The sequence below is a fragment of the Phycomyces blakesleeanus genome (genome assembly GCF_001638985.1).
Source record: "Phycomyces blakesleeanus NRRL 1555(-) unplaced genomic scaffold PHYBLscaffold_18, whole genome shotgun sequence".
NCBI lineage: Eukaryota > Fungi > Mucoromycota > Mucoromycetes > Mucorales > Phycomycetaceae > Phycomyces > Phycomyces blakesleeanus.
The window spans coordinates 256918-269846 of NW_017265151.1; the positions used below are offsets into that span (position 1 = coordinate 256918).

The following is a 12929-nucleotide window of genomic DNA, read 5'->3' on the forward strand; positions in this document are numbered from 1 at the left end:
ACATCACAACTTTTGATGATTGGTTCAATTAGATGAAATAAATCTTGGTTATTCATTTACTTGATGCTGTAAAAGTAGATTTTACGTGTGTATGTATTGGTTTACTATTACTATGGCATTTTTATTGGATTGTTACAATAGGCAATTTCACCAATAATTGTTCTTCTTTGATTTACATCAAGAGATTATGTAATGATTAGAAATGCAATAACGACATCATTGGCAATAGAACAAGCACTGCACTGTACTGCACTGCACTTCTCCCCTCTCTTTTCTTCTCCCTTCTTATTATCTCTCTTTATTTCCATTTCTAGTTTCCTCTGTGTATGTAAAAGTATTGATCCTACAAATCCACGTGGAGGCTGCTCTTTCGCACATATGTATATACGCACATACATACACACACACACACACATATATATATATATATATGTAGAGAGAGAGAGAGAATACTTTATATGAAAATACACCAATAAATAGTATAAACATGTCAAAATAAAAATAAAGAACCCACAAGAGACAAGCAAATAGTGTTTGTTTTTTGTGATTCTATTGTAATTGGCCAAAATCCTCAATCAAAATATACTTATTTCAACAACAAAAAAGCGTAGATTTTATTCAATTGACAATCTCAACATTCAAAAATGACTAAACTGCGATTAACCAAAAAAAAAACCCCCAAAGAATTCCCTCCCTCTCATTATCTTTCTTTATCCCCTTGTTTTGTTTTGTTTCCCCTACTTGCTCACTTACTTGGTTAGTTACCTCTCTCTCTCTCTCTGTTTGTCTTTACTCCTGCCCTTGCGTCAATATTTCTGCAGACAAGAGTAATTGAAAGTGATAAAGAAAGAAAGAAAGAAAGGGGGTGGTTGAACAAGACTGTGCTTGTGCATACATGCATGCAGACAAAAAAAGAGAGAGAGGGAGGGAAAGCGAACCAAAGTACAAAAATCTGGTTTAAATAGACATTTTACATATATTTATATATTGGCGTCTTTACATGTTTGCAAAGGCCCTAACCCAAACCCAAAACAGCACCTATAGACTATGCATAGATGCATAGATACATAGATGTATTTGCCACCAAAACTCCTTGTGTGTAACGATGTCCATGCACAATTTAGGGACATTCAGGAGGTGTAAACACTTGGAACAGATTATATATGTTCTTATATTCCTATGTATTGCTTATCGTCTAATTTATTGACTTTCTTTACCATCTAACCACACCACACTGTACCGTTTGATTTCTTTTCTTTTTCTCTCTTGTCTTTCATCTTATTTATCAGCATCAATATCGACGCTTTTTCTTTTCTTATTGTTTCTATCTATTGTACTTCATTATAAATAAATAATACAGCTGTAACATATATAAAAAGAAAAAGAAAAAACAAGGTAAAGAACAGTATCATTTTATCTTCCTCTTTTATATTCTCTTTATTTTCTAGGCAAGTTTTTTTTTTTTTTTTTTACTTTAAAAATGTCTCTTGGTTAATAAGTTTCCCAGCTTAGTATCAATGCACAAAATGCACAAAATGCACGCCCATATATTATTGCCAAGTTTGGTTCAAATGTTAAAATCAGTAAACCATTAAATAAATGAATGAATAAATTAAATTTTACCCCAAAAATAACCATAATCCAAAACAGAAAAATACAAAATAAAATCTTGGATTTTTGATCTATTATTGTTACCATTAATAATAATAATAATGGGTAATATAATATATATACATTATTCATAATAATTGTAGTAGTAGTAGTAGTAGTAGTAGTAGTATATATTTGTGGGGTGCGGTCTACAAAGATGGTTGATCAAGAATATTATGTACAAGATTTAAACATACTTTTTATGATTAAGATTATTATTGTTTCAAAAAGAAAAGGGTAGTTGAATAAATCAAACGAATAGATTATAATATATATATATATATATTTGGTTACCAGCGACTGTATTTTGCATGATTGAATTTTGGAGCATCGCGCTCATAGTGACTTAGATGGTCATTGTACTTTAGTTTTTCTTTCTTGGATAAAGGTGTGTAATTTACACTGGTATTATTTCTATTTTAATTGAAAATCAAATCAAATCAAATAAAATTTATTATCATTATATACATATTAGTATAATGCTTTTTCTTCTTCTTACTTGTTGAGTTTTCTGGTGAGATCTGTGAGGTTCAGGTGAAGAGCTTGGGCCATGAAATGTCCAATATCAATATTTTCATGACTGCCGCGTAGAGAATCAGTGCCTTGTCCGTACGCATAGAGATTAACATCAACTCCACTATGACCAAGAGTAGCCCACTGTTTTTTTTTTGTTTGTTAAAAAATATATATGTAAAAATAAAAAGAAACTTACTCCTAACTGAGCTCTTAGGGAAACCATTTCTGCAAGGTAAAAGTCCATCAAGTTTGTTTTTTTTATCTTGGCCAAGCCTTGCTCTTCTTCTTTGGTCACATCTTCAATCCCGAGATACTTATTGACAAGAGGCACGATCTTATCGACCTTGCCGAACAATCTGTTGTCCTTGATATAGTGAGCCACCGATACGGTTGACTTTCTAACCTTGGTCAATACGTCCGGGTACCTTTTATGTAAATTTATATAAAAGTTATTCAAATATATATATATATATACATATCTTTGTCTGTCTATCTTTGCTTTACCATAGATACTCGGGGTAAATAGGAGAGACCTGGCGTGCTAATGATAGTCCACCTGTCTCATGGTCACTGGTTGATATCATGATTGTTCCGGGATTCTGGTCAACGAATCTCTTTACATAGGCGATCGTTTTCTGGTACTCCAGAATGTCATGCACATGGGTAGCTGGATCGTTTCTGATTTGGCACATATAATTAATCAATTAAATCATTATTATATATATATATAATTGACATACGAATGAGCGGCCATATCAATTCTGCTGCCTTCGATCATCAAAAAGAAACCATTTTCGGTAGACTTGGTTGAATGTAAGAGGATGTCTAGAGCCTTTGCAGACATTTCGGTCAGACTGGGTTCTCTTGTAGGATCTCTGTCAATCGAATAGTCCATATGCTTATTCACAAATATGTTAATAAGAAATAATAATAATAATAAAATTTGAATATCAATTAACTTCATTTTTTTTTTGCCAAGACTAAATACTATATTATAATATAGGTAATATTTACATCTTCATTGAATAAAAGAAGGACCGGTAAGACACCAGGATCAATTGAGGAAAGGTTATCAAATACCGATCTGTTGTTGTACTCCACAGTGTTCCAATCATTTTGCTTTGCTTCTTTAAATAGCTCACGCTCGTCCCCACGGCAGCTCTGTGGATTTGATTTGGGCAAGAAATGACAATAGCCTCCGCCCATCATCAGATCCACATTGCGGCCCAGAGGATTGTCGCCTATCTGCTGCACCGCAATATGGTTCTCGTCGTCTCGGTCCTGTACGTGGGCCGAGAACGAGGCGGGTGTGGCATGTGTGATTCTAGAGGTGACAACCAAGCCTGTCTTCATTCCATGCTGTTGTTTTGCAGCCTCAAGAACAGTAGCGCATGGGTTTCCACTAGGATCGACTTTTTTTTTTTTTTGTGATTAACAAACCAATTCTTTACAGATATATATATATATATATATATATATATCTTACCTCCTATTGCTCCGTTGTAGGTTTTAAGCCCACAACTGAATGCAGTGGCTCCGGCTGCACTATCTGTGACAAGTGTTGACGAACTACGGGTTCGAGACTGACCCACGTGGATTGTGTCCAAGGGCATTTGGTAATCAAAGGGTTCCCCCTGAGTGTATTGATAATATGTCCTGGTGAATGCTACAGATGCTGGGCCCATGCCGTCACTTATCATCATAACAATGTTACGAATAGGAGGTCGGTCCGCTGTGCTGTTATTCTCTTGTTGGACTTGTTGGTCCTGTTGGACTTGCTCTGATGTGGTCGGTGATTCGAACGAAGAGCCCAAGAAACCAGCTAAAAGTAGACCACCTATCATTAATGCAATAGCACTACTAATCACAAGGAATGTACTCTTTCGCGACTATATATATATATGTGTGTGTGTGTGTGTTTATTGTATACAACAACAATATGAAAAATGAATATTATTATCAATATTATATTTGTGGTAGACGTACAGATGTACGGTTGTTGTAGTCATGGGATTTTTCGATTATTGAATTTTCAGAGCTTGCTTCTAGCCTGTGAATGTTATCTAAAAGAGGTTCATTCATTGTGAACCTTCTTGGTTGAATAAAAGAAAGAAGGAAAGAAGGAAAGAAGGAAAGGAAAGGAATGACTGACTGACTGAGTGAGTGAGTGAGTGAGTGAGTGAGTGATTAAGAGTTAGGTTAATTAAAAGTCAGTGAAGATCCCATCAAATTCTGTCATACATGAGCCTTCTTTATTTCTTTCTTTCTATGATTTCTTTTCTTTTCTTATAGGGGTAAGCGTATAGTCTATAGTACATAGAGTGGTAAGTATGTTAGTGTAGTGTAGTGTAGTAGCATATATGACATCACAGAATAATATAATATTTTATAAGAATATGCCTGTAACCTCTTTTTTTTCTTTTTTTTTTGAAACAAGGATCTATTTTATATATATACCATATAAAATAGTAACGAAAATTATAGTGTTTTAAGAACAGGCAAGGAGAAGGGCAAAATGAAAATGAAAATTAACCAAGAAGCAATAGATGAATAAGAGGAAAGGTGACAAACACAAATAATGTTAATATAAATAAAATAAAAGAAATATTCACTATTTTTTTTTTCTCTCTCTCTCTCTTACAATCACACCTGGGGGTTATAATCACATCACAGTTACAAACTTTTTGCTTTGCTTTCAATTTTTACCAAACCTAGATTCTCATACTAATGAAACCCTTCCCGAACCAACTCATGGTCCGGGTAGACAGACTAAAAAAAAAAAAAAAGAAAAAGAATTCTAGACCAAAATAAAATGTACTATTTTTTTTTCTTTTTTCTTTATTTATTTTTATTATATTTTATATATGGTTTATAGTATTTAGTCTGTGTGTAATCGATATATAAATAAATGAGATTTCTAAGCGCTTAAATATTAATGTCCACCCCACAAAATAATGAGATTTTATTGGTTTATAGTATATTCATTTATCCCCCACCACCCACCCTCCTTTTATATATATCTACTCAATTACCGTATATTTGACTAGTAACAATAATACCAATAATAATATCAGCTCCAAGAAAGAAAGTAAAAGAAAAAAATATATATATAAAAAAAAAAGCGGAGTATGATTTATCTACTTATTTACTATCTATGATTGGCTAATTATGTTGGTACGCCAACGCGTCTGCCGGAGTTTGGTTTTTTGTATTTCTCTCACTCTCTTTGTCTCTGTTTGATTTTTTTTTCTGTCTCAATAAGATTTCTGTGACTTGCTTTTTTGTCTGGGCATTGACAATCTGTTTTAGGATCTACAGTAATGTGTTTTGATTGGCGTAAAACAACCATGACTACCAACCGCAAAGAACAACAACAATAACAATAACAAATAACAAGATCGAGGTTGATTACCGCGCCTCTTTTTATACATAAATAAATAACTAAATAAACATCAATATTAATATTAATATTAATATTAATATTAATTTTAATGTACATAATGATTTCTTGGTCATGTTGACTAGAAATTGTGACTTGTGAGTTATTATATAATCCATGCATGTATGAATGATTTATTAGACAAGATACCCTTTTGGACCTATCAAATAGATTCATAATTGTTGAAGTAGTAGTAGTAAAAAGGTAGATTTCTTTAATAAGTTTCTTTTATTTTAATTCAATCTATATACACTATTGTACATATCATTAAATTATTCTTTTTTATATATATATAATGTGATTCTGTTTATTAGAATAATACCAGTAATTCTAGTCTTATGAAAATAATAGAAAAAAGGGAGAAATACGTGACATTTTGTAAATGACTATGGACACAATATTACACCTCCACTACCTCACTATACATTCTATATATATATATAAAGATTGAACGCGGATTGAGGCTATACTGCCCGAAACCTAACATATATCAGAGCCATGATTGGCAATTAGATCACCCATTTCTTTTTAGGAGAGATATTGTTATAGGATGTGAATTGTCAAGAATAATAAAATGAGACAATTTGAATGAGTGAATAAGAGAGAGCAAGAGAGAGAGAGAGAGAGATATGAGATCTATTTAAAAGACCGACATATAATACAAAAAAATAAAATAAAATAAAAAAATTAAGTAGCGTCGGTTTGTTTTTTATTTTATTTTATTTTTTGTATTATTTAAGCAATGGCCTCGGCTTAGCTATGAAAGACAGTCAAAACCAATTCAAGGATAATAAGAAATACAAAAGTGAACCCCATGTCAAAGAGACAATTGAAGCCAAGTCGAGGTTAAAGCAAACCAAAAACTAAATCAGATCAAATCAAATCAAGTCAGTCTTTTTTTAATTTTTTTTTTTTTGATTTTTTTTTTTTTTTTTTTGGTTATAAAAAGGGAGGCGTCAAATAACCTTGTGTTTTTTTTTTTAATTTTTATTTTTCTTATTTCTACTTTGAAAAAATAAAAATAAAAAATCCAATCTTTCTGAAATTTTAATTTTTATATCAAAAATATTTATTTAAAACAGAAAAGATAAAGAGATTACCTTATTCTTAAAATACAACAGAATGGCATACGAATTCAACAGCCGTAAGTATCAATTACATGAATCAAACAATGTATACAGATGAATTGAATTGAATTGAATTGAATTGAATTGATTTTAATGCAATGCACTCTTTATCTTTATTGTGCTGTGCTGTGCTGTGCTGTTGATTTCAATTGAATGAATGATGCATTTTATTGATATTCCATTCTTGTTTTCTGTAATAGTCTCCTATCCTACACAAACCACACACCAGCCAAAGAGACGCCATGAAGACGATGAAGATGAATCACAAGTAGAAGAGGTAAATCATATATCAATATATTTAGGATTGACATTTATCTTTATTTTATTTTTATTAACAAAAACATTAAATCAATCAACCAATCAATAGTATAACTCTAAACGATTCAATGATACTCGAGAGACTTCATTTGGTGACGAGCAGCCACGAGCAGCATCGCCTCTTCCCTCAATCACTTATGCATCTCCAGACTTTAGACCACCACCTCGCCAGGATGCCCTGTGGCTCCAACCAGTCCAGACAACTGACGACTCTGAGGATGACAATAACTCTACGGTCTACCAAGACGAAGACTGCGCAATGTATTAAAAAAAATATATAGAGATATTGTCTCTCTTTATTACACACACAAACAATTATTTACATGTATATATATTATATATATTTTATTTTATTCTATTCTATTCTATTCTATTCTGTTTCTTTCTTTCTACCTTGTTCATTATCATCATCATCATCAATAATAATAATAATAATAATAATAATAAAAACAATCTCTTTGTATTTTATTATTAAATGACTATGAATATAAAAATACACACGGCATGTGCGTACAGATTTTGTATAAAAATATGTTATGTACATGTGTAAATTCTTTATATATAGATTGTGTGTGTTTTGTGTTATTTTGAATCAAAATCAAAATCAAATTGAACCAAATTTGAATTTAGGTGGGGTATAAAATGGATTGAATTTGGGTCAAATCAGTGAAATTGGATGGATAAATGGATGGATGGGGAGGGATGATGATGCAAAATGATAAAAAAATATCATCTTGACTGGCTTTCAATCTCTTACATACTACATTTAAAATACATAATATAAATTAATAATTAATATTTTCAAATTAATATTTTATTTCTATTATTCTTATTCTTATTATTTGTTCATATTAATCCCATACATAACATATATACATATACATATACATATATATATATATACATATATATATATATATATGTGTGTGTGTTTATATATTTATATACATACTGCCACACTTTACTACACTATACCTTTTTATTATATATATATAATATAATATAATATAATATAATATATATCTCTCTATGTATATATAAAAGTATATAGACTTATCTACATACATACATACACACTCACTCACTCACTCACTCACTCACATACATAAATACATATACATACTTATATCTACTGTATATATCTATATACATATACAAACACAAAACTAAAACTAAAACTAAAAAAAAACAAAAAAAAAAAAACAAAAAAAAAGAATAAGCATCACCTATGTTTGGTTGTATTCTGCCGTTGATATTCTTACTATTGCCACTGCTGGCAACATGCAGTGAGAAACTTGTTCCATTCACAGACAACAACATCAAGTACTTTGGACGTTGGCGCATCACCACAACCGACATCCAAAGTGGCTGGCCCGGTGCCTACCTCAAGACGAATGTGAATGGTCCGACCATCAAACTGCGACTCAACCAGCCCACGACCGTCTATGTCCAGCTCGGTCAAGAGCCGATGCGTAAACTAGATGCTGTCTACAAAGACCAGCTTCCAATCGAGCTTGTGGTCGCAACTGATCTCAGCCAGGGTCCGCATCAGCTCATGGTAGTCTCGACTGCAAACACTTCAATCTGCCTTGAATCCCTTGTCCTGGCCGTCGCTGCCACCACTGCGCCTCCAAGACTGTCCTTTGATCTGGTCGAGTTTGTCGGCCACGACCTGACCCTGGGCACCTCGACCTCCCAGTCTCTGCTGACCAGCTTCCCTTGGCTGGTATCGACCATGATGGAAATCGAAAAGGTCCAGATCGCCTATCCGGGCGCATGGCTGCTCGACCACCCCCAGGCTCTAGGAATGGAGTCCCAGTACTTTCGCTGGACGCCCTCCCTAGACGAAACCGAACGAAACCAGTGGGACTTTTCGAGCTACCTGCCCTCTGCCGTCGTCATCCTACTCGGCCAGAACGACCCCGAAACAGACCTCTACAGCCACGGCCTCCAGGGGTTCCTGCTCCGGCTGCGCAAACACTATGCCCACTGCGCTATCCTCGTTCTATCCGAACCACGCGGTCACAGGGTCCGCCAATCCCAGGCTGCCGTACACGCCCTCAACGATGCCGGAGACCAAGACATCTATTACATCGACACAACAGACTGGGTACAAGACGGCTCTGATTTCCTAGACCCTGTAAGTAAATTTTTTTTTCATTATTTTATTTAAAACCCATAAATACCATTATCCATGTCAGTTTAGTCAAGTAAATCATAATAATATTATTATTATCTTTCTTTTGAGGAGGACAAAGGAGAGAGATAAATAGATAGATAGTTAAAGGAGGTGTGTGTGTGTATAAAGGCGGGGGGTTAATGAGTACAAGGAGTTGAATTAATCAATCAATCAATCAATCAAGATTAATTGTGTTGTGAGTTGGATAGTATATACATTTCAACTCTCATCTTCACTTTATTACTTCTTTATATGTTGAGAATATTATTATTAATGTTTTTTTTTTTTTTTTTTTTTAAAAAAAAAGGTTCATCTTAGTGACCAGGGCCATGAACGGTTTGCAAGGAGACTTAGCCCCTGGTTGCACACCAAACTCATCTGGCCTCGGCAACCCTTCCCAGACCCCTTCCCCAATCCAAATCTACCCCGCGACTGGCACACGATGGACGTCGGACAGGAGCAGTCGATCGGCCTGCCTGGCTCGGTCTCGTTTGACTCGGGCAACACCTTCACACTCTGGGGCTCAGGCACGGACATCAAAGACAACCAGGACGCCTTTAGGTATGTCTTCCAGGCTCTGTCGGGCGACGGGTCGATCCAGGCCACGATCGGCTCCCACTCGGCCTTTGCATCCTGCGCAAAGGCCGGCCTCATGATACGTGAACATCTGTCGCTTGGATCGCCTCACGTGATGCTTGGAATCTCACCCGCCGAAGGACTCTTTCTCCAGACACGTCACACAAACCTGTCGCCCAGCCACCTGGTCCGGAAGACGCGCGGCTCACCCCCATACCACTTCCGTGTCACACGTAAAGCGAATCTCATCCTGGCCCAGATCAGCCAGACCACGACAACCCAATGGGACACCTTTGCAAACCTTACCCTGCCGCTAGCCAGAGATGTCTATGTTGGCCTGGCAGTCACCAGCTGCGACCCATCGGTAGTGAGCGTGGCCAAGTTTGGTGATGTGGTCCTGCAAGGAGGAGTAGGCAGTGGAACCTATCGATCATCTTCAACAACAACAACAGCAACAATAACTGCTGCTGGCAAACTCACCGGTAATTTTGATAGCAAGTATAATTCTTATTATGGAAACAAGGCCATCATTCCATCCATAAACCCAACCAAACCAAAAGCAAAAGCAAAAGAAGACGAAGAGAAACCAATTGGTGGTGGTAACGATAATGATAATGCGGATACCAATGGCCGATTTATCTACCAGGTTTGAAAACATATATATATATATATAAGATTATTCAGTCAGTCAGTCAGTCAGTCAGTCAGTCAGTCAGTTAGGTTGGTTGGTCAATTGGTCGGTCCAATAGAATAACCCACATTCCGCCTGTTATCTCTCTCTCTCTCTCTATATATATATATTTCATACCCTTGTCTTTATCCTCGCTTCTTTCGGGCCGACATATATATTTTTTTTTCTCTCTCTCTATATCCCAATTCACATACCCCGATGTACTCCTTTTTTTTCAAACCTTTTCTCTCTCTGTGTTTGTGACTTTTTCTTTTTTCTATCTTTTCTTTTCTTGTGGATAGTGTACACTTTACTACACTTTACTTGACTACATTCATATAACATCTATATATATATATATATATATCATTCATTCATTCATTTCATTCATTTATTCACTTCATCAGCTAATATAATATATATAAAAGAAAAGAAGAAGAAAAAAACAAGGACACACATTATATATGTTACAATCTAAAATAAAAATAAAAATAAAAAAATATCATATAAATCGGTTTCATTATTATCCTTTTCATAACCTTTTTTTATTATTATTATTATTATTCACAGGACGGATAAATGAATTTTAATCAACGCAAACCAAGGAAACCAAAGAAACCCACCCATATTTCAGTTAATGTTGTTATTATTTGTTTGTTTTGAAGGTAAAAAAATAAATAAAAATAAAAATAAAAATAAAAAATTAAATACAAAAGAAGTGAATACAAAAAGGAAAAACTAAAAGCCAAACAATAGTAATAAAGAAAGATATATAAAATGGGAGGATATATATATATATATGAGAATGGGGGTGGTGGAGTAAATGAATGAATGATAAAAAAAAAAAAATACAAATAGAATACAAAAAAATAAAATTACATTACATTATAAAATCAAGAGGAAGAAGAAGAGGAATTCATGTTATGTGCCCATTGGACTAAACTAGAAGGATTTGAAAGAGATAGATTGTAGTTGAGGAAATGAAGAAACTCAAATTCCATTCTGAATACACCATATCCTCGATCTTTGACTGATGGGTTCTTGTCAAGTAAGGGTGGAAGGTTGTTTGAGTCTGAGGTCTGATGTTGTTGAGAGGTGATGATTGGAGATGATTCCCGAGAAGAAGAATATGACAGAGAAGGAGATGATGAAGGCGAAGAAACATTAGAATCTGAAGAGTTTGAAGAAGATATTGATATTGATGATATTGATGATTTGGTATGGGTCTGGATTTGTTGGGCTGGAGTGTTTGGAGAAGGAAAGTAGTGGTAGGCCGAGAGAGACTTTGGAGATGTTGGAGGCGAGATTGGTTGCAGGAGTGGGGAAGGTTGGGTGAGAGGTGGGAGGGTGATGCGTTCATCAGAAGACATTGCTGATGAAATAGAGCCTTCGGATGACCGACGAGAAGGCGAGATAGGGTTAAGGTTAGGCTCGGTTGGTGGAGGAGATGGGTTGGGGTTGGGATTGGTGTTGTGATTAGTGTCGACAATTAGACGTAGATTGGCGTGCAAGAACTTTGCGGCCATCATATAGGCCACCATTACCAAGCGTTGGCTACATCCCGAAGTGCCCTTGATATTGTTATATTTCTATAATACAATTAATTTAATTTGATTTGATTTGATTTGATTTGATTTACCTGTTTTAATCTTTCGATATAACCAATGGCTACCAACAAGGTGACGCTGGGACAGACAGTAGGAGTCGCAATAGAGTTGCGGCAAAACTTTACTAGGGCATCGTCAAGAGAACTAGCTTCTACGGCAGTCGAATCTAAAAGGTTGTTGATCACCTTTGTGAGTTGCTGGGTCTTGTCGTCCGTATTGGCTTCCCATGCATGAGTAACATAACCAGCAAGATGTTCTAATATAATAATAATAAATATTAATTTAATTTAATTTAATTTAATTTAATTTAATTTAATTTAATTTAATTTATTTATTTTTACCTATACAGCCAGGTGATAATCGTCGAAGGTTATTGAGTCTGATGGCTTGTAAGAGTAAATTGGCCTGAATGTAATTTGGACTATAGGCTGTTTGAGGTCTGACATTATTGTTTGACTGTTGTTGTTGTTGTCGTTGCTGGGTTGGTCGGTTATAAGGTGAATTGACACGAAAGGTGTCTATTCTGCTGCCTTTGATTTGATGGAGGTTGATTTTTGCTTTCATTTAATAGCAATAGCAATACTAATATTATTATTTTTTTAAATAGAAAAAGAGTAAAATAGTAATAAAAAGGTAAAACATAAAATTCAAATTCTTTATTTATATTTTCATCTTTAGATTTTTTTTTATTTATTATTTGCATGATTTGTATTTGTTCCCATTTTTTCTTTCTTTGCTGGTTCGGTTAATCGTATGATCCGATTTAATATTTTTTTTTTTCATTATAATTTAAACGTGGCGTGAGTGAATCGGAATAAAGTAAAATATAATTCTTGTTATTTTATAT

At 34.5% G+C, this 12929-nt stretch overlaps 4 protein-coding genes across 4 annotated transcripts; 2 read left to right on the forward strand and 2 right to left on the reverse strand.

The window, feature by feature from the left end:
• Positions 1-2145: 2145 nt before the first annotated feature.
• PHYBLDRAFT_155923 (hypothetical protein) lies at positions 2146-3869 on the reverse strand (the record flags this gene model as incomplete). Its single annotated transcript, XM_018433452.1, has 6 exons — positions 2146-2307; positions 2363-2591; positions 2671-2844; positions 2907-3064; positions 3247-3578; positions 3653-3869. The coding sequence occupies 6 exons, from the start codon at positions 3867-3869 to the stop codon at positions 2146-2148; spliced, it is 1272 nt and encodes a 423-aa protein (XP_018288502.1).
• A 2495-nt stretch (positions 3870-6364) lies between these two features.
• Positions 6365-7318, forward strand: PHYBLDRAFT_171214 (hypothetical protein; the record flags this gene model as incomplete). The annotated part of the gene is made up of 4 exons (XM_018436542.1): positions 6365-6450; positions 6688-6749; positions 6933-7009; positions 7100-7318. 4 exons carry the CDS (start codon positions 6365-6367, stop codon positions 7316-7318), a joined length of 444 nt encoding a protein of 147 aa, XP_018288503.1.
• Positions 7319-7903: 585 nt separating this feature from the next.
• PHYBLDRAFT_79874 (carbohydrate esterase family 2 protein) lies at positions 7904-10983 on the forward strand. The gene is made up of 2 exons (XM_018443519.1): positions 7904-9190; positions 9537-10983. Exons 1-2 carry the CDS (start codon positions 8279-8281, stop codon positions 10455-10457), a joined length of 1833 nt encoding a protein of 610 aa, XP_018288504.1. The 5' UTR covers positions 7904-8278; the 3' UTR covers positions 10458-10983.
• Positions 10984-11107: 124 nt separating this feature from the next.
• On the reverse strand, positions 11108-12646 carry PHYBLDRAFT_187922 (hypothetical protein; the record flags this gene model as incomplete). Its single annotated transcript, XM_018439437.1, has 3 exons — positions 11108-12064; positions 12115-12338; positions 12424-12646. 3 exons carry the CDS (start codon positions 12644-12646, stop codon positions 11369-11371), a joined length of 1143 nt encoding a protein of 380 aa, XP_018288505.1. The 3' UTR covers positions 11108-11368.
• Between the last annotated feature and the right edge of the window lie 283 nt (positions 12647-12929).

Coding starts and splice junctions, on each gene's coding strand:
- PHYBLDRAFT_79874 (XM_018443519.1), top strand. CDS start 8,279: ATGTTTGGTTGTATTCTGCCGTTGATATTCTTACTATTGCCACTGCTG. Junction 9,191..9,536: donor GCTCTGATTTCCTAGACCCT/GTAAGTAAATTT, acceptor TTAAAAAAAAAG/GTTCATCTTAGTGACCAGGG.